Here is a 19,324-nt window from a genome sequence, read left to right on the forward strand (position 1 = left end):
AGTTTTAAGCATAAGCAGAGTTATCCCTCTCATTATTTCCATGGCACTACCAAGTTAAATCATTAAAGCTACTGGGAAATCTAAACTAACTACATTATGAATTCACTGCTTCACACAAGTAAGTATCCCTGATGGTTTACTTAGAAAACATTTTATTTTGGCCGGGCACAGTGGCTCACGCCTGTAATCCCAGCATTTTGGGAGGGCAAGGCGGGCGGATCACCTGAGGTCAGAAGTTTAAAACCAACCTGACCAACACGGAGAAATCCCGTCTCTACTAAAAATACAAAATTAGCTGGGCATGGTGACTCATGCCTGTAATCCCAGCTACTCCGGGAGGTCGAGGCAGGAGAATCACTTGAACCTGGGAGGTGGAGGTTGCAGTGAGCCGAGATCGCGACGTTGCACTCCAGCCTGGGTACCAAGAGCGAAACTCCATTTCAAAAAAAAAAAAATTATTTTTCACCAACATCACAGAAGGCATATTATTGAATCATTAGTTATGATAGGTAACACAACTTAGTCTCTACAACTGGAGAACAATTTAAATATGAAAAGTTCACTGACCTCTGACTTCTGAACACTCCTTGTGTTTTGTATTTATTATCCCTTTGATTTCATTCACCTGGAATATGTCTTTCCCCTTCTCTCCTAAACAGACCTATTTATTTTTATTTTTATTTTATTTATTTATTTATTTAGTTTTTTTAAGAAACAAGGTCTTACTCTATCCCTCAGGATGGAATACAGTGGCTTGATCACAGCTCACTATAGCCGGGAACCCTGAGCTCGAGTGATCTTCCCACCTCAGTCTTCTGAGTGGCTAGGACTACAGGCGCACACCACCATGCCTGGATGATTTTTTCTTTTTTTCTTTTTTGTAGAGATGGGGCATCAGTATGTTGCTCAGGCTGGTCCTGAACTCCTGGCCTTAAGTGATCCTCCTGCCTTGGCCTCCCAGTGTGCTAGGATTACAGGCACAAGCTGAGATCATAGGCCTGAACCACTGTGCCTGGCCAACTCAGGATCTTCTATGATCTTTCTCTCTTTCGTGGGGGACCTCATGCCAACAGTAGTTTATACAATTCATTTAGTAAGTAAACAAATGCCACTCTGTGTAATCAAATGCCATTTTGTGACATTGTATCTCTCACATTTTAAATTGATGTTTATAATCTCATTTTAAACATTTTGCGTGTTTATACGTCTCTCCCTAACTAGCTGACTACCTCTTTATTTACATAATAATGCCCACTGCAGTGCATCAAACACGGTAGATGCTCAGTAAATATTTAGTGATTCGAGATCTATTCAATTCTGGTGGGTTAAGAGAGGAAAGAAAAGAATCAACTATGCCACAGAAGACTTGAAGAGAGCTCAAGTCAGGGTTTAAAAGCCATTGAGTTAAGGTTCCTGTTTTAACAATCTTTTATATCCTGAGGAAACACCCACAGGGCAATAGAATTAAAGAAATGCATTTCTCTCCCACTTCCAAAGCCTTCAGAAATATAGGCACTTAGACTTAGAAAAAGTACTTTGTATTAATACATCTGTTATCTATGCATATATATGCAAACGTGTGTTTATATGTGAGTGTGTATGTATAAATATAGGTATATACACACACAAATATACAAACAACATATAGCGCACACACATACACATGTGCAAACATACTAGTTTTCAATAATGGGGAGAGAATATAATTGACTCTATGGTTTAGTTTTGCAGCTTAGATTGGAAAAGTTCCAAAGCACTTACAGGGCTCTGCTGCCTTAAACAGGCTACCCTGCCATATGGCAGTTTTACTACTGTGGTGGTTTAGTTGTAATTGATTTATATTAGATGATGATGATATACTTGATAGTCCATTAACAAAGTGACTAAGCGAGGTTCTTGACTACCGGATATGCTCCCGAATAAAATCTAAGATTTTTATTTTTAGTTTTCTGTTTCAGTCTTTGTTTCTGTCTCTCTTTGCCTCTGTGTTTTTGTATCTGAAACTCCCATGCCAGGGGAAAATGTACAATGGGAATGTATTATGAGTCACTTTGTTTTAAGGTTGATAAAAAGTTATGTTAGTCTTCAATGTTCAATCCAGCTACAACTAGTTACAATTTTCAATCCAGCTACAACTAGCTCTCATTTACCCATGTTGGCCGTGATCAGGAAGAGTGAATCCACTGTGATTTAAATAACTTAATTTCACCAACAGTTTAAAACATTATCAGCCTTTTTAACTAAGTTGCTAGTGAGAAGCAAAAATCAAAAGATTTGTGATTTCCCTTCTTTTTGCTTCTCCTGTCTTTTCGTAAAGTAATTGGTAAGTTAAAAAAAAATTAACCAGAAGCAACTATCTTAAAACTATAACCCTTTAAATATAAAAAAGAGTGAGAGGTCTATGGAAAATGTATATCACTTATCTTCTTATAATCTAATTTTATAGTCAATCATTAGCTATCATTCATTAGCTAACGTGCAGTTACATAGTAATTTGCAAACCTAATAGGTGAATATTTAAAATCAAAGCCATTAAAACCATCTTATGATTAGGTGAGTGTAGAAGTGACTGTGTGGGAGACTGTGGCTTTAAAAATATCCATCATAGTGTGAATTCTCCTTTTCTCAATTCAAGCATAACAAACATCTTTAGCTTCTTTTTTGCCACAGCTTCCCAGGCCTATCTCCCTCAGGGAAACCCACTTCCTGAGCCTTAGGGCTTCTCCAAAGCACCGTATTCTGTGATTCAGTAGTCTGTATCAGTCCAGTCAAAATGAAAGAACATCCATATAAGCAAATAAAATGTGGATTTAATACAGAGTTCCTGATTTATGGAAAAACATTGGCTAAAAGTACTTCATTTCTTTTACTGCTGCAATAAAGAGAGTTTACAGTTAGTAACATATAACTTAGAGGAGTGACAAATTTGGTACTTAAAAAATATTTAGGTTAAAAACAACCCTGTCACTTCTACTAAGTCATTTTTAGAGCGTAATCATTTTAATTCTTCTCCCTCTAATTTTCTAACCACAAGACAACCTTTCCAAGGAAAATCCCTAACCTCTTGTAAAGATCCTCTCTGCTTCTCATTGTTATGACCCCTCAACCAACGATTCATTTGAAGTTACGTTTGACCTAGAAATTAGGAAGCACTGCGGTCCTCCACCTTGGTACCCCGTGCATATAAATAAATATCATCAATCCTAAACAGCTTGAATGTACAAGTTTAACATAAAACCTTTGATTGTTAGCAGAGATCAAGTGTTTGAACTGTGTAGTGCTTGTGATTTGCTGAGGAAATGTTAAGTGTCCAGTCACAACGCTACAGCCAAAGAAAATTTGCAAATGCCAAAAGATTTAAGCGGAGGAAGCAACTGGCCTGGATTGAAGATAAATTTGGATATGCATGGTTACAAATTTCAATGTGAATTAGAAAAGCGTTTCTAACATCATCTCTGGAAGTCTTTAGGGAATGGTTTTTTCATGTGAATAAGCAGTGAAAACAAAATTTGTCAGCTGTTGTTAATTTTTAACAGCAGAAATTTTACCAATTAACTTATTGATCTAGAGAAATGTTTCTTATCTTGCAAGGCAACTTCTAATTTTCACCTCTAATTTTGGGATTCATTTCAAAAAAATCAGGAGTTTCCAAAAATGAGTCATGAAAAGGCAAATTAAGAAAGTGTTGCTCAAAATGAGATGCACATCATAAATATGTATGCAACTTTATAAAACAACAGATAGCCAGAGTGGTGGAGTCAGAATTTCGTGGACTAGCATTGGTGATCTTGATATTTTCTTGAAACCTCTGTGAGAAATTTTGATGTGCATCTAAGAGTCACATTAAAAGCATTTGTCATAAATATTTATTCTGGATAATGCCATGAACTCTGTTTTACAGTGCAAATATGACTTTTGGTTGCTCTTAAAAGGGTTTTCCTCAGAGCCATTTGATTCCCTCCCCGTTACTCTCCTGTAGTCCACTAGAACAGGGATCCCCGACCCCTGGGCTCCAGACAGGTACAGGTCCATGGCCTGTTAGGAGCCAGGCTGCACAGCAGGAGGTGAGTGGCAGGCAAGTGAGCATTACTATCTGAGTTCTGCCTCCTGTCAGAGCAGCGGCAGCATTAGATTCTCATAGGAGCCTGAATCTTATTGTGAACTAAGGAATCTAGGTTGCACGCTCCTTATGATACTCTAACTAATGCCTGATGATCTAAGGTGGAACAGTTTCATCCTGGAACCATCCCCACCCCTCCCCAGGTCCATGGAAAAATGTGCACTAAACCAGCACGAAATTTGCCAAAAAGGTTGGGGACCCCTGCTCTAGAGGCTGTCTTCTGTCATAGCACTTTTCATCCTAGAGGTTAGTGTCATACACAATTTTCAATCTTCTCTTAATTAAATGGAAGTGATGTGGGATGAGAACCTTGTCTGTCTTGCTTACCGTATTATTAATAGTGATTTGCATAGTATAGGGCCCATAATGGCCAATTAATATTTATTGAATAAATATAGAACTTAACCTATTGCTTTTTTTGCATTTAAAAATATCCTCTTTTAAAATTAGCATCTCAAATAGCGCTTTGGATGGAGAGTGGGGTGGGTGATTGCGGGTACTAGGGATGGTGTTGGGGGTGGGGGTAGTCAATGCCAGCACTACAGCTTTCAAGCCTGAGTCCCCATCCTAGCACAAGGCTTCTTCGTATTCAATCCTGAAGTATTCCAAAAGTCATTCAGGAGATAAAGAGTGCAAATACTCACAAACTGGATGTTTGGTGTTTCATCTTTATTTGTTGTCACAGCTTTGCAGGTATACTGTTCACATGAAGAAAAGGAAATGTTTATAGTAATAAAAACATAACTTAGTAACATAGTACATAGTGTTAAGATGTTCTTTGACAACATGTATATTCAACTGATAGTGGATTTTTGGTACATATTTCAAGAATTTTGGAAATTGGTTAACTTGTGCTTAATACTGAACAACAGTGAAATAATTTCAGTTAACTGATTTCTTTCTGATAGCAATCTTTTTTTTTTTTTTTTTTTTTTGAGACAAAGTCTCACTCTGTCACCTAGGCCAGAGTGCAGTGGTGTGATGTCGGCTCACTGCAACCTCCGTCTCCTGGGTTCAAGCGATTCTCCTGCTTCAGCCTCCTGAGTAGCTGGGATTACAGGCGCCGGCCACCATGCCTGGCTACTTTTTGTATTTTTAGTAGAGACGGGGTTTCACCATGTTGGTCAGGCTGGTCTTGAACTCCTGACCTCATGATCCACCCGCCTCGGCTTCCAAAAGTGCTGGCATTACAGGCATGAGCCACTGCACCCCGCATAATATCTATCATATGGGCAGGTAATTTAAAGCTATCCATCCTCACGCCTGTAATCCCAGCACTTTGGGAGGCTAAGGCCGGCAGATCACAAGGTCAGGAGTTCGAGGCCATCCTGGCTAACACGGTGAAACCCCGTCTCTACCAAAAATACAAAAAAATTAGCCAGGCGTGGTGGCGGCTGCTTGTAGTCCCAGCTACTCAGGAGGCTGAGGCAGGAGAATGGCGTGAACCCGGGAGGCGGAGCTTGCAGTAAGCGGAGATCGCGCCACTGCACTTTAGCCTGGGCGACAGAGGGACACTCTGTCTAAAACAAAATAAAAATAAATAAATAAAAGCTCTCCACCATAAGATTTACCAAATTAAATATTAATAGTAGTTTTCGAGTGGAAAAAATAAAATCCTTTTATAGAATAATACCTAATGATTTTCTAACCATATCTTCTCCTAAAACATAATTGTTAGTAATGATCTTGAGAAAGGTAGCATGACAATGTTTTATGTGCATTTGTGTTAGGTAATGGATCTTCCATTCTACCAAGGTGGAAACTTAGATCCAAATAACTTGCATGCCTTTTTCAAGGTTATATAATGAGTTAGTAGAATAACTGAGCCTAGAAACTGAGTCTCTAACTTACTTTAAAGTCTTCTTTCCATTATCCTACTACTCTGAGTTTTCTGCTTCAGGTCACTGAGGATTAAGAGTTGTATTCATCATTTTTTTCCTTCATGCACAGTGCAATTACTTCAGTGATAAGGATTGTTTAATTTTGGCTCCAGGAGAAATGAAATTTTTCAAGTCTAGGAACATGGAACTCTGATCCAAATTTGCAAAACAACAGTGAGTCATTTGACATAACTCTACTTCATTGTTTTCCTAATTAGACATCTTCCATCTTAAATGCGGCTGACCATGGGAATGCAAGCTCACACACTTGAGTTCAAGTGGCAGCTTCCAGCCCTGATACTTTCTGACCGTGGTTTGGATAATGCTTTAGCTTCTCTAGTGTAGTGTTTTCTCATTTACTAACATCAACATGGGTTAAAACTGATGTGAAGATTTTTTTTTTTTTTTTTTTTTTTTTTTTTTTTTTGAGACAGAGTCTCGCTCTGTCGCCCAGGCTGGAGTGCCGTGGCCGGATCTCAGCTCACTGCAAGCTCCGCCTCCCGGGTTCATGCCGTTCTCCTGCCTCAGCCTCCCGAGTAGCTGGGACAACAGGCGCCCGCCACCGCGCCCGTCTAGTTTTTTGTATTTTTTAGTAGAGATGGGGTTTCACCGTGTTCGCCAGGATGGTCTCGATCTCCTGACCTCGTGATCCGCCCATCTCGACCTCCCAAAGTGCTGGGATTACAGGCTTGAGCCACCGCGCCCGGCCTGATGTGAAGATTGAATGATAATGTATGTTGAACTTTCTATGTAAATTGTACTGAAAAAATGCTATTTGGACATTGTTTAAAAATGCAAATTTCTACTTATCCAAATTCATAGAAATGGAATGTGTCAAAAGAAATGATTGTCTTCTACTCTCTCCAAGACCTGATGAGACCGGACCCATACTTAAAATGCCAGAGCCAGGGTTAGCTAAACTAATACATCTTCTAATGGTCCTGATTCCTTCGGGGGATTATCCGGGTGGGCTGGAAGCAGGGTTTTGTCACTCATTCTTGTAGTTTGAGGCTTCCTAATGACACAGAACTTTATGTTTCATAAAATCTGAGTTAAATAAGAGTGTTAGTACTGGGAAGTACCTTAGAGACACAGAGAACTGCAGATTTGCAAGTCTCTTCTTTGTAAATATTTATTCTATCGGTGCAGAATGGGGTCTGGGAAAAGACCTTTTTAATAAGCATCTCTTTCCTAAACTGGCTCTGGTCATTCTGCTGACCACCAGCTTGGGTGTGAGAAGCACTGCCTTGGAAGACATGGTTTCTTCAAACTCCTGATCAGTATTCAATTATCCTACTCTGGCAAGGATACCCCTCTGGGTGAGGATTTCATGGAACACAACTAAGGTATATCCTCAGTTTCGAGCCCCAAAACATTTTACTGAGAATAAAGATGGCACCAAAGATAATACATGATTTTTTTATTTCTTTCCTGGTTGCTCTTCATAATAATGCATTGTATAGTCTAGAAAAATATGGAAATACTTTTTACAGAAAGTATAACTTTCTATTTTAAGTATTGTTCTCACAGGTCATAAAATCCTAACTTTTGTATCATGATCTTAGTTGACAATGATAATGTCTCTGATTTGTCTTATTCTGAGGTTAATTTTACATTGATCCGATATGTTAGGATATTCTGATTGAAGTTTAAATTCAGACCGATTTGTGGAAGCTAATGTCATTACGAGAAAACTACCAAGGCATGCAGGGGTTTCATTTGATTTCTCTCTTACTATCCTTCAGAACTGGCAGAAATAAGATATTTATATTGTCTATGAAACCTGTTATTTTAATTTTTGCCTAGTAAACATTGTTTCTTTTCAAGACTATAAAATACTTGAGGTCAGATACTTTTTTTAAAAAGTGGATGTTACTCCTTTCTGGCTTCTGATTCTGCACCTTGTACACAGAAGGTAGTGGCTCAAAATGTGCACAAATTCTCCCAAAACATTTGCATAATGTGGTAATGTCTATAATTAGTTTTAAGATAAATATACTTTAATTAAAGTCTGTCTAACCAGTGAAATATTTAATACTACCATTTTTGAAAAACAATGATTAGGAGTCAGCCATTATAAACAAGGAGGAAATTGTTGGAAAAACTTGTTGCATTTCTGTTTTTGCAGCTCATTGGCTCCATTGTTATTGGAAGTGGAAGAATGTTTATTATTTCACGAGGTAAAGGCCATTAGAAGCTTATTTGTCTGAGAAAATCTGCAATATTGGTTTTCTATAACCTGGGATATGTTATGAAACATGTTTACAAAAATTATGACTTCAGGCTTGGTGAGCATTTTTTTTTTTTAATAATAGCTAGTCCTTTGCCAGATCTGTAATGTAAAATTCAACCAATTTTTCTAGGTATCAGATATCATGCTTATATTAAAGTATTTTTCTGTTTCAATGCTGTTTTTATTACATTGCATAGATCAAGGAATTGAAATGCTGGCGAGTCACTTGAACTCCCCGATGAGCATCAAATAGTGGTAGGTAACCACCAGCTAGCTGTAAGCTCAGTTATTGCTGTGATAATCTTTTGAGAGTGGGTGATTATGGTAGTACATTGTTTTCTTGCCAGTGTTTTTCTCATAGGTAGCTGCTCTTAGCTTCATTTGACTAATGGAAATTTTAAATTCTGCCTCATGATTCACAGGGGAGTAGAGAGCAACCATATATCTTATGCCCAGGGTTCTGAACTGCATGGTGTTTTAAAGAAAAGAGCAGCATTTACCCAGGGAGCATTGGTACCTTATCTAATTTGCCACTTCTTTCTTCCTTTCAGAATCATTTCATCTTCCTATGCTTGCATTCATGCACGTATCTTCCACTTACATGGCAGTTATATTGCACAACTCTGCACCTATAAATATAACTATGTCTAAACAATCTCAGGTATTGTCACCAGTATGATTGTAGAGTCCAGGTTCATGTGCTAGCACAGAGAAAGTAAGTTATGTAATGTGTGAACAATTTCTACTCTTTCCTTTTAGTACACCCTTAATAGCAACTAGACTTATATTTTCCTCTTTAATCAAAAACTATTTATTGAATTCATACAAGAGTTTTTTAAGTATGGGACCCATTTTAAGTATGGGTCCAGACTACTGAACTAGAATGTAAAATTAATCCAAGAAAAAAAGGCATATTCTGCAAAAGTTGAAAACAGCCCTTTGCAGGGAGAAGAAATATTTTAAGTTATAACTGCAGGCAATATGTGTTTCCTGAATTAGGGAATGATGGTACTGTGGGATTACTTTTTTTTTTTTTGAGACAAAGTCTTACTCTGTTGCCCAACGCGATCTCAGCTCACTGCAAGCTCCGTCCCCCAGGTTCACGCCATTCTCCTCCCTCAGCCTCCTGAGTAGCTGGGACTACAGGAACCCGCCACCATGCCCAGCTAATTTTTTGTATTTTTAGTAGAGACGGGGTTTCACCGTGTTAGCCAGGATGGTCTTGAACTCCTGACTTCGTGATCTGCCCACCTTGGGCTCCCAGAGTGCTGGGATTACAGGCTTGAGCCACCACTCCCGGCCGGGATTACATTTTTTAAAAATCCAGTTCACAAAAGTGGTTGCAAAGGTCAGAGTAAAAGTGGTTTAGTGTGGACTAGGAGAATATGTTACATCATAGTTGGAGAGCCTATCACATCATACTTTCATCATAAAAATATTTCTTTAAAAAAAAATTGGGCTATATTGCTTCCCTTAATTTTCTGTATTTGTTTTGCTCCACTGTATAAATCTGCTTGAGTTTCTATACCAAAATTCCTTGGACTGTGTGGCTTAAACAACTGAAATTTATTTTCTCGCAGTTCTGGAGGCTGGATGCCCAAGATCAGGTGCCAGCATGGTCTGGTTGGTGGTGGGGGCTCCCTTTCTGGCTTGCAGATGGCCACCTTCTAGCTGTGTGCACAGGTGACCTTTTCTCACTTTGTGCACATGGAAAGACAGGCGCTCTGGTTTCTCTTCCTCTTCTTGTGAGGACTCTAATCCTATTGGATCAGGCTCCTAACTTTATGTGCTAATAATCTAACCATAATTATTTTCGTAAAGGCCCTATATTCAAATACGGTCACAATGGGAAGGAATTAGGGCTTTCACATAGGAATTTGGGAGGGCCACAAGTCAGTCTATAGCAACCACCAATGGTTCAGTGAATGGCATTAATATAGTAAGAATGTATCTTAAGTAGGTAAGTTAGCGTGTTGTTGATACCCAGGTAAGAACCAGACAGCAATCCCTTTACTGGATTGACCTCTATTTAGGCCAGACCAGACTGTCAGTTTTGGATGTAGTCACAAACTAACTCAAGTTAGTGTGTGTTGGAGCACAAACTCAAGCTCAAAATAACGTCATCAGCAGCAACAGCAACTTATTGCCACAAATAATGAGAAAAATCCCAATTTGAATTTGACTTCTGAGTAAATGATTTGGGGCTGAGTGAATGGGCAGCTATCAACATTACATATATATACCGAAGTAATCTGTATCCCTTGTTGTTAACAATTTGGTTATCAGATTGTCTAATGTTTTTCTGCCTGATTTACCAATTATGGCAAAAGGTATATTTCCATCTTTCATTATGACAATGGATTTGTCAGCTTTTCTCTTGTAATTCACTGTATTTTTACTTTATGTATTTTAAGGCTATGCCATCAAGTGCATAGAAGTCAATTTTTATTTCCTAGTAAATTATTAATTCAATAATTACCTCATTACTCTTTATCCTTAATAGTGATTTTTTGGGCTATTATTCTATTTACTCTGATATAGCATCTTTCCTATACACTTTCTCTATTCCTTTTCCTCTTTTCTTTTTTAGACGTACTTCATGAATGTAGCATACAGGCAGATTTTTAAAAAATTAAATTCAGATACTTTGTCTGTTAACTGGATACTTCTCTTTGCATTTATTGTGATTACTGATCTAATTCTATTCATCTTTACCATATGATATGGTATACATTTTTTAATTCTTTTTCCTTCTTTTCATAAACTTCTTTTATATCAACTTTAAAAAAATGTCTTTTTTCCCCTCTACCAACTTAGCAGACATAAATTTTATTTATATTTTTAGTGGTTTTCTTTAAATGTTTATTTTGATATTTCCCACCATAGCAAAATCTATCATTACTCAACATCTATAGTCTTCTTCCAAACTGTGCACAGACTTTAGAATCATTTAATACCCAGGACACCTTCCTATTTTACATGCATTTGTTTCCTAATATTTTAGAAATTTGAAATTATTGTGTTATATGTGAAATATTTATTTAGATGCATTATTTTGTTTATCTGCTTATTTACCTGCATTCTTGTTCACTGTTGATACTTGCATCTCATTTCTTTATTCTTTCTCTTTCTTTCTTTATTTCTTTTTCTTTCTCTTTCTTTCTTTCTCCTTCCTTCCTTCCTTCCTTTCTTCCTTCCTTCCTTCCCCTTCTCCTTCCTCTTCTCTTCCTTTCTTCCCTCCCTCCCTTCCCTCCTTCTCTCCCTCCTTCCCTCCCTCCCTCCCTCCCTCCCTCCCTCCCTCCTTCCTTCCTTCCTTCCTTCCTTCCTTCCTTCCTTCCTTCCTTCCTTCCTTCCTTCCTTCCTTCCTCCCTCCCTCCCTCCCTCCCTCCCTCCCTCTCTCCCTCCCTCTCTTCCTCCCTCCTTACCTTCCTTCTTTATTTTGACAGGATCTTGCTGCATTGCCCAGGCTGGTCTTAAACTCCTGGTCTCAAGCAATCATGCCACCTCAGCCTCCAAAAGTGCTAGGATTATAGACATGAGCCACAGCACACAGCCTCCCGTAATTTCTTATTCCTGAAATAAATTAGTAGTTACCTCTGCCATGTTCTCTTAATAATAAATTCTCAGCCCTTTTTGGTCTAAACAAAAACTTTATTCAGCCCTCACTGTTGAATAATAAATTGGCTATATTAAAGTTTATGTTCAGTTGAGCTGGATGCGGTGACTCATGTCTGTAATCCCAGCACTTTGGAAGGCTGAGGCAACTGGATTGCTTGAGGTCAGGAGTTTAAGACCAGCCTGGCCAACATGGTGAACCCCCATCTGTACTAAAAATACAAAAATTAGCTGGGTGTTGTGGCAGGCGCCTGTAATCCCAGCCACTCGGGAGGCTGAGGCAGGAGAATCACTTGAATTCGGGAGGCAGAGGTTGCAGTGAGCTGAGATCCTGCCACTGCCCTCCAGCCTGGGTGACAAAGTGAGAGTCCATCTCAAAAAAAAAAAAAAAAAGTTTATGTTCAGTTGATTTCTCATAGATCTTTGAAGATATAATTCTATTATTTTCTGGCTTCTTTTCTTGCTGCTGGAAAGATTGTCAGATTAATTGTAATTCTTTTGTCAGTCATCTGTCTTTTCTCTCTGATTACTTTTAAATCTTCTTTTTTACTTTGATGTTCTGCAGTTGCATATGATCTTTCTAGGTGTGGCTTTATTTTTTATCTTCTTATGATTGTGTTTGCCAGATATAATGATTCATTTCATTCATGGATTTCAGAAAACTTTAGACATTATTTCTTCAAAATATTTCTATTTCTTCACTATATTATTTTCTTTTGGAATTCATGTCTGGGATATAAACTATTCATTCTGTTCTCCATGTATCTTAATAAATATTTTTTAACTACTTAAAAATTAGTTAAGTCTAATTAATGGTTTACTTAATTAGTTAAGTCTGATCAATTTATCCTCTGAGGTTTTACTTTAAATATATTTATTTCTAGAAATTTTATTTCATATTTTCTAATCGGACTTTAGTTTTAATAATGATTTGTTATAACCTTATGGACTTTTCCATTAATCCTATTAAGTCATTAATAATTTTAAATATACCCATTTTTGGCATCTTTCTAACTAATTATAATCAGTTTCCTCAACTGCCAAAGAAAATAATTGCATTTACTCATTGAGTTACTATGGATGTTTCATGAATGAGTACATGTCCTTAGAATAGTGCCATACTGCCTGACACCTAGTAATTTCTCAATAAATATTGGCTACTATTATTATTGTTAATCATCCCCAGAAGATTATGAGGGCCTGTCCCTGTTTTACTGTTAGACTGATGAATTTCTGTATTTATCTGTGTGTTTTCTAATTTTGGGCTGTGAGCTTTACTTAGGGGGCCTTCATCTATGGAAATTGTGGGCGGTTTGGGAACACATGTTTCTGGAGCCGCTTTTCTGTTTGTCAGCTTTGCCCTAAGGATATTACCAACCTAGGGTGTTTTTGGTCCCAACATATTAAAGGAGGTTTGGATTCTCAGAGAGAGGACAATATAAATTCTACAACCAAACCCTGATAAACACAGAGTAGTGGGCCAAAGCTGACATTCTCTCAGGAAGAACATGTGTAATTTATTTCTTAAAGCCCGGAGCCCCGTTCAAGACAAACAAGCTTCCCTGGTAACTTTATACATTGGTAAGTATCGCCCATAGTAGGGCCTGGCTTCATGAAGTGGCCTCAGTTCCAGCGAGTCATGTGGGCCTAAGCCTTAATCATTGACCACATATAGCCTCAAATGCCCAGGGTAACCAACCGCAGAGTCCAACAGCCAGCCTGCAGGGAGTGGCAGCGTCAGTCCAGAATTTACTCAGAGGTTACTGCTTGTTTTTGTTTTTTGGTTTTTTAATTGAGTGATAATAACAAAGTCCGATGTGTTTTTTAGACTGTCATTGTAATTAATCAGGTGAGCACATCTGCAGTCGTGGGTTCTCTGGAGGCTGGGGGAGGAGATCTCTTAAGCCTAGGAGTTCAAGGCTGCAAAGAGTTGTGATCGTGCCTCTGCGCTCCAACTTGGGTGACAGAGCGAGACCCTATCTCTATGAAAGAAAGAAAGATTGCCATTGTAGCCCCCATGTAATGGAGTGTAAGCCTGGATGTTAGGAGACTAAAGCAATGATCTTGGCAAAAGGTGATGAGGACTTGAAACAAGGCAGGAGAAGCAGAGACCGAGATGAGAGAAGAGCAACTAGAAACTCTAAAAGAAGCTGTAGGACTTTGTTAAAGATTTCAAGAGCAGTAACAAGAGATAAGAGTAGCAAGTAAGAAGAGGTGGACTACTGGGGGAAAGGGACCCTGTAGAACTTTGATATTTAAGGAGGAATCAGGGTAAGAGGATCCAGCCAACGAGACTGAAAAGGGACTGTCAAAATGACAGGAGGAAAACTAGAAGAAGTGACTTAAGCTTCTTTTTTTGTAAAAATTTAAGGCATTACTGGTAAATTATGACTTATGCTGACCATCTATTTAGCTAAGCATGGCCCGATTTAGATACTAGAGCAGGTTCAATAACACAGAGATCTATCTCCTGAGCTTTGGATGACTCACATGAAAAGCTGGTCAGGGGATGAGAAAATGGAGGCATCTTTTAAAAAGCTTTTCAGAAATGGATCTTTCTGGTTGTCATTCTTCCTTCTGCTTGACTCATAATCCTACTTCTATAAGTGAGGAGGCGATAATCTCCTAAGAAGTCACTTGAACCTTAAGGAATGGGCTCTATTCCTCAGTAAGCATCTTATTGGATGTCTAGCCCTAATATTTTAGTGTTGCTGCTTGAAACATGATGCGTGACTTTTCTTAATATCTGTATTATGAATGACTTCTCTTTGAACTTAACCTGTGCAATGTTCTCAAAAGAAGTTGCCTTGTTTATGTGTGTATGGTGTCTGTTTGTGTGTGTATGCTGTGTGTCTGTGTGTGTGTGTTTTAATCAATTTGGTCTAACAAAGGAGTCTATATATATATATTTTTTTCCCTCTAAAACTTTGGAGGGTTGAAATGTTTTTGCCCTTGGAAGACTGTTTCCGATAACTGTCTTGATAACTGTCCTAGGTATATTTGCTTGTATTTTCAGAAATAAGGAAAGGGACATTAGCTTTTTAGACTCATGTCAGGATCCTTTGCTATCAACACAAAACTGCGCAGGAAAAGAACATTGCTGAAATTTACATCATATAAGAAATGATTTTTTTGGCCGGGCGCGGTGGCTCACGCCTGTAATCCCAGCACTTTGGGAGGCCAAGGCGGGCGGATCACAAGGTCAGGACATCGAGACCACGGTGAAACCCCGTCTCTACTAAAAATACAAAAAATTAGCCGGGCGCGGTTGTGGGCGCCTGTAGTCCCAGCTACTCGGGAGGCTGAGGCAGGAGAATGGCGTGAACCCGGGAGGCGGAGCTTGCAGTGAGCCGAGATCGCGCCACTGCACTCCAGCCTGGGCGACAGAGCGAGACTCCGTCTCAAAAAAAAAAAAAAAATGATTTTTTTAACTGAATTGAGTGGGTACATAGCAATCTAGAGAAATTTCAGATTCAGGGATATTGACAGATAAAGACAAAACTCAAAGAGATTGATGTATACAAGATCCCAGTTTATTTATTTGCAATGAAAAATATGTTTGCCAGATGGACCAGAGATTCAAGTTAATCTTTTGATTATACTTTTTTCCGCTAAGCATCCATCTGAGAAGTCTAATTATCATATGGATGCTTAGCAAGGTTGTGATCAAAATTAGGGATCTAGTCACATTACACTAATATTTAAACATGTACGCTTTTGACAGTCTATTTGCCTATCTTCACAATTAGGATAAACCCACAAGTTGGATGAAGTACTCACAATGGCTTGTCAGGTACCCCCTCCTCTTGGTTTTTGGTGGTTTCATAGCTTCTTAATTCACCTTCTAAGTGGATTTTTAAAAACTTATATGTAGTGTGTTATATTTTTATTTTTGAGAGAGAGTCTCTCTCTGCCACCTATGCTGGAGTGCAGTGGTGCAATCATGGCTCACTGTAGCCTGGACCTCCTGGGCTCAAGCGATCCTCCCACCGCAGCCTCCTTACTCGAGTAGGTGGGAGTACAGGTGTGTACCACCATGCCCAGCTGCTTTTAAACATTGTTTTGAAGAGGTGGGGTCTTCCCATGTTGCTCAGGCTGGTGTTGAATTCTTGGACTCAAGCTATGCTCTTGCCTCGGCCTCCCAAAGTATTGGGATTACAGGTGGGAGACACCATGTCCAGCCACAATATGTCATATTATACATCTAAGTTTTAATTTATTCATTATTTGTTTTCCCCATTAGAATGCAAACTCCATGGTTCTATGGAACACAGTTTACAGAATCAGCAAGTGATTTCCATAAAGGGCTACTTACGGAATGTAAACTTTGACATTGTGCAAATGCAGCAGTAGACCATACATAAATTAGTGGGCATGAATGTGTTCCAGTGAAACTTTATTTACAAAAGCAGATGGAGGGCCAGCTTTTACCAAGCTCTGCACTAGAACAGTATCTGGAACATAATAGGAATTAAAAAAAAAAAAAACTCTATAGAATAAATGAAATGAATCAGGAGATTATCATCATCATCATCATCATCATCATCATCATCATCATCGTCATTATCATCATCTACTATATTTGCCCAGGTTTTATTAAGTAATTAAGTATTTGGCACTGTGTTAAATGACCTATACACATTTTCTTATTTAATTTGTGACTTTCACCCTATAAAGTCTATCTATCTATCTATCTATCTATCTATCTATCTATCTATCTATCTATCTATCTATCTATCATGTATCTATATGTCATGTCTTTATTTTTTAGAGTCATTTTAGTTTTACAGCAAAATCGAGAGGGAAGGTAGATAAGCATCCCATGTACCCCTTCCCCAACATGTATACAACCCTTCCATTATCAAGATCCCCCACCACAATAGTACATTTGTTACGACTGATGAACCTGCATTGACACATCATTATCAACTGAAGTTCACAGTTTTCATTAGGGTCATCAGTTAATATTTGTTTCAACTGCAAGTGAACAAAATCCCAAAATAACATTGGCTTACATACGAAAGGTTATCTTTCTTAATGTATATGGAGTTTAGAATAAGCAATTCATGATGTATTGACAGCTCCAGAATTAGGAAGAATCTAGCTTCATTCCATTTTGTTGTTCCATTATCTTCAACCATGCATTTCCATTCAGTGGCTAATCGTTAGGAAGATGAGTGTCGGCAAATAGAGTAAATAGTTTCCGCAACATTTGGATCTTTATTATTTCCATTTTGCAGAATAGGAAACACAGGCTTAGAAAGGTTAAGTAACGGCTGGGCGCGGTGGCTAACTCCTGTAACCCCAGCACTTTAGGAGGCCGAGGAAGGTGGATCATGAGGTCAGGAGTTTGAGACCAGCCTGGCCAATATGGTGAAACCCTGTCTCCACTAAAAAAAATACAAAAATTAGCCAGGTGTGGTGGTGGTGCCTGTAGTCCCAACTACTCAGGAGGCTGAGGCAGAAGAATTGCTCAAACCGAAGAGGAGGAGGTTGCAGTGAATCGAGATCACATCACTGCACTCCAGCCTGGGCAACAGAGCAAGACTCCATCTCAAAAAATAAAAGAAAGGCTAAGTAACTGGCACAAGGTAAAAGAATTGTAGGAGCAGAGATTCTGTGTGAACAAACCAGGCCTCTCAGATCTCTAATTGTCTTCCAATGCTGGAGGCTGTTTTCTCTCTTAAGAAAGATTGACCTGTCCGGGTCCATTATGTATTTTAGTTTTAAATGTTATTTTCCATTGGAAAACTCACTTTCTTCTATTTCAAGTGTTTTAATATCAAATGATATTAACACCTTAAGAACCTTAAGAACTACCTGTAATATTCATAAGTTAACCTGAATTGATGCATTTGGTTTTGATGCCATTGAAAGTATATTCATGACTCTCCCATGAAGGTATAATATAGCAGCACATTTCTAAAGGGCACTGTAGTTGAGTCCACAGTAGGGAAAACAGAGGCCACCACTGTCACTGTGTACTGCATGGTTGTATTTTCAGCAATCAGAAAAATCCTGTGCTAAATATTCTGTATTTAGAAGAAATTTACCAAATACTGTTGGTAATAAGATGATATATATCACTTTATCATTCATTATGACAAGAAAAAGTTTCATATATGTAAAAACTTTATATATATGTGTATATATATGTATGTATGTGTGTGTGTGTATCTATGTGTGTGTGTGTGTGTGTGTGTGTGTGTATATATATAGAGAGAGAGAGAGAGAGAGAGAGAGATGTGGAGTCTCACTGCCCAGGTTGGAGTGCAGTGGCATGATCTCAGCTCACTGCAGCCTCCGCCTCATGGGTTCATTCAACTGTCCGGCCTCAGCCTCCCCAGTAGCTGGGATTACAGGTGCGTGCCACCACACCTGGCTAATTTTTGTATTTTTAGTAGAAATTAGGTTTCGCCATGTTGACCAGACTGGTCTTGAACACCTGATTTCAGGTGATCCACCTGCCTTGTCCTCCCAAAGTGCTGGGATTACAGGTGTGAGCCACTGTGCCTGGCCCAAAAAAGCTGTATTTTAAGAGTTGTTTTCTCATTCTTAACTAAAATCATAAGAAATTCAAATTGCTCTATCAAATTCTTACACTTATATTTTCAAAATATATCAGGCATCTGAAGATTTTAACAAAGGTGACTCACAACTAATTACCTCATATGTTTTTTGCATAGCTCTTTAAAGTAGATTATTTTTTAAAAATGATGTCCTAGCAAGTTTAAAATTTTATCAAATGTTTATTTTTATTCATTTGAGTTTATTTCTAAACTGAGATGGTGTTATCATTTATAAACTACTTTCTGGCAAAAGCTTTCCATTTTTATAATTTTTCAAATGCTGTATGGAGTTATTTCTACATAAACAGCAATAGAGAACCACTGAAAATCTATAGTCCAGAATAATAGTCCTTTTTGTTTGCAGGTGTAGCAGATAGACAGGCCACAGCTATTGTTGCCTAAAACCTCAAAGGTATAAGTACGCTTACATATGTTTTACACATATATGTATTTGGTTATTAATGTTATATTTAAACAAGTGATATTGAGCTAATACTGAAGATAGAAAATCCAACTTTTGTTGTAGCATTTTATTTTCATATTTCTAAAATAAGCAATTTGAAGGCAGGAATACTTTCTTACATATATTTAAATTGTAAGTAGGAAATATAGAGCCAGGCCCATGGGCATGGCTGAGTAAATAAGTGCTTGAATGTGTGAAATTAAAAATCAAACTTCCAATCTAATATAAAATGATGTGTACAAAATACAATACTTGCATTCTTAAGATCATACACTGAAAACATTTTCTAACATAATAAGGCTTTTAAAGGACAATATTTAAAAATATGTACTCAAAATTTTACTATTGGAATGAAGTGATAGTTTCAAAAAGTCATCTTTAGATCAAAGATATAAATCCCAAGACCACTCTTCTTGATATTATGCAAACATCTTGTTTTTAGAA

General features: G+C 38.1%; 1 protein-coding gene across 12 annotated transcripts in view; it reads left to right on the top strand.

Moving 5' to 3' along the window:
- The window catches only part of ZFPM2 (zinc finger protein, FOG family member 2), a 503,820-nt gene that overhangs the window by 153,865 nt on the left and 330,631 nt on the right, over positions 1-19,324 (top strand). For 5 of the 12 annotated variants that reach the window (XM_073999280.1, XM_073999283.1, XM_015455105.4 and 2 more), the window contains one exon: positions 4,264-4,366. The exons of the other annotated variants lie outside the window; for them this stretch is intronic. In XM_073999280.1, the coding sequence (XP_073855381.1) occupies positions 4,264-4,366 (103 nt within the window). The remainder of the gene's footprint in view (positions 1-4,263; positions 4,367-19,324) is intronic. 12 annotated transcript variants of the gene reach the window in all.

The sequence above is a fragment of the Macaca fascicularis genome, chromosome 8 (genome assembly GCF_037993035.2).
Source record: "Macaca fascicularis isolate 582-1 chromosome 8, T2T-MFA8v1.1".
Taxonomy (NCBI): Eukaryota; Metazoa; Chordata; class Mammalia; order Primates; family Cercopithecidae; genus Macaca; species Macaca fascicularis.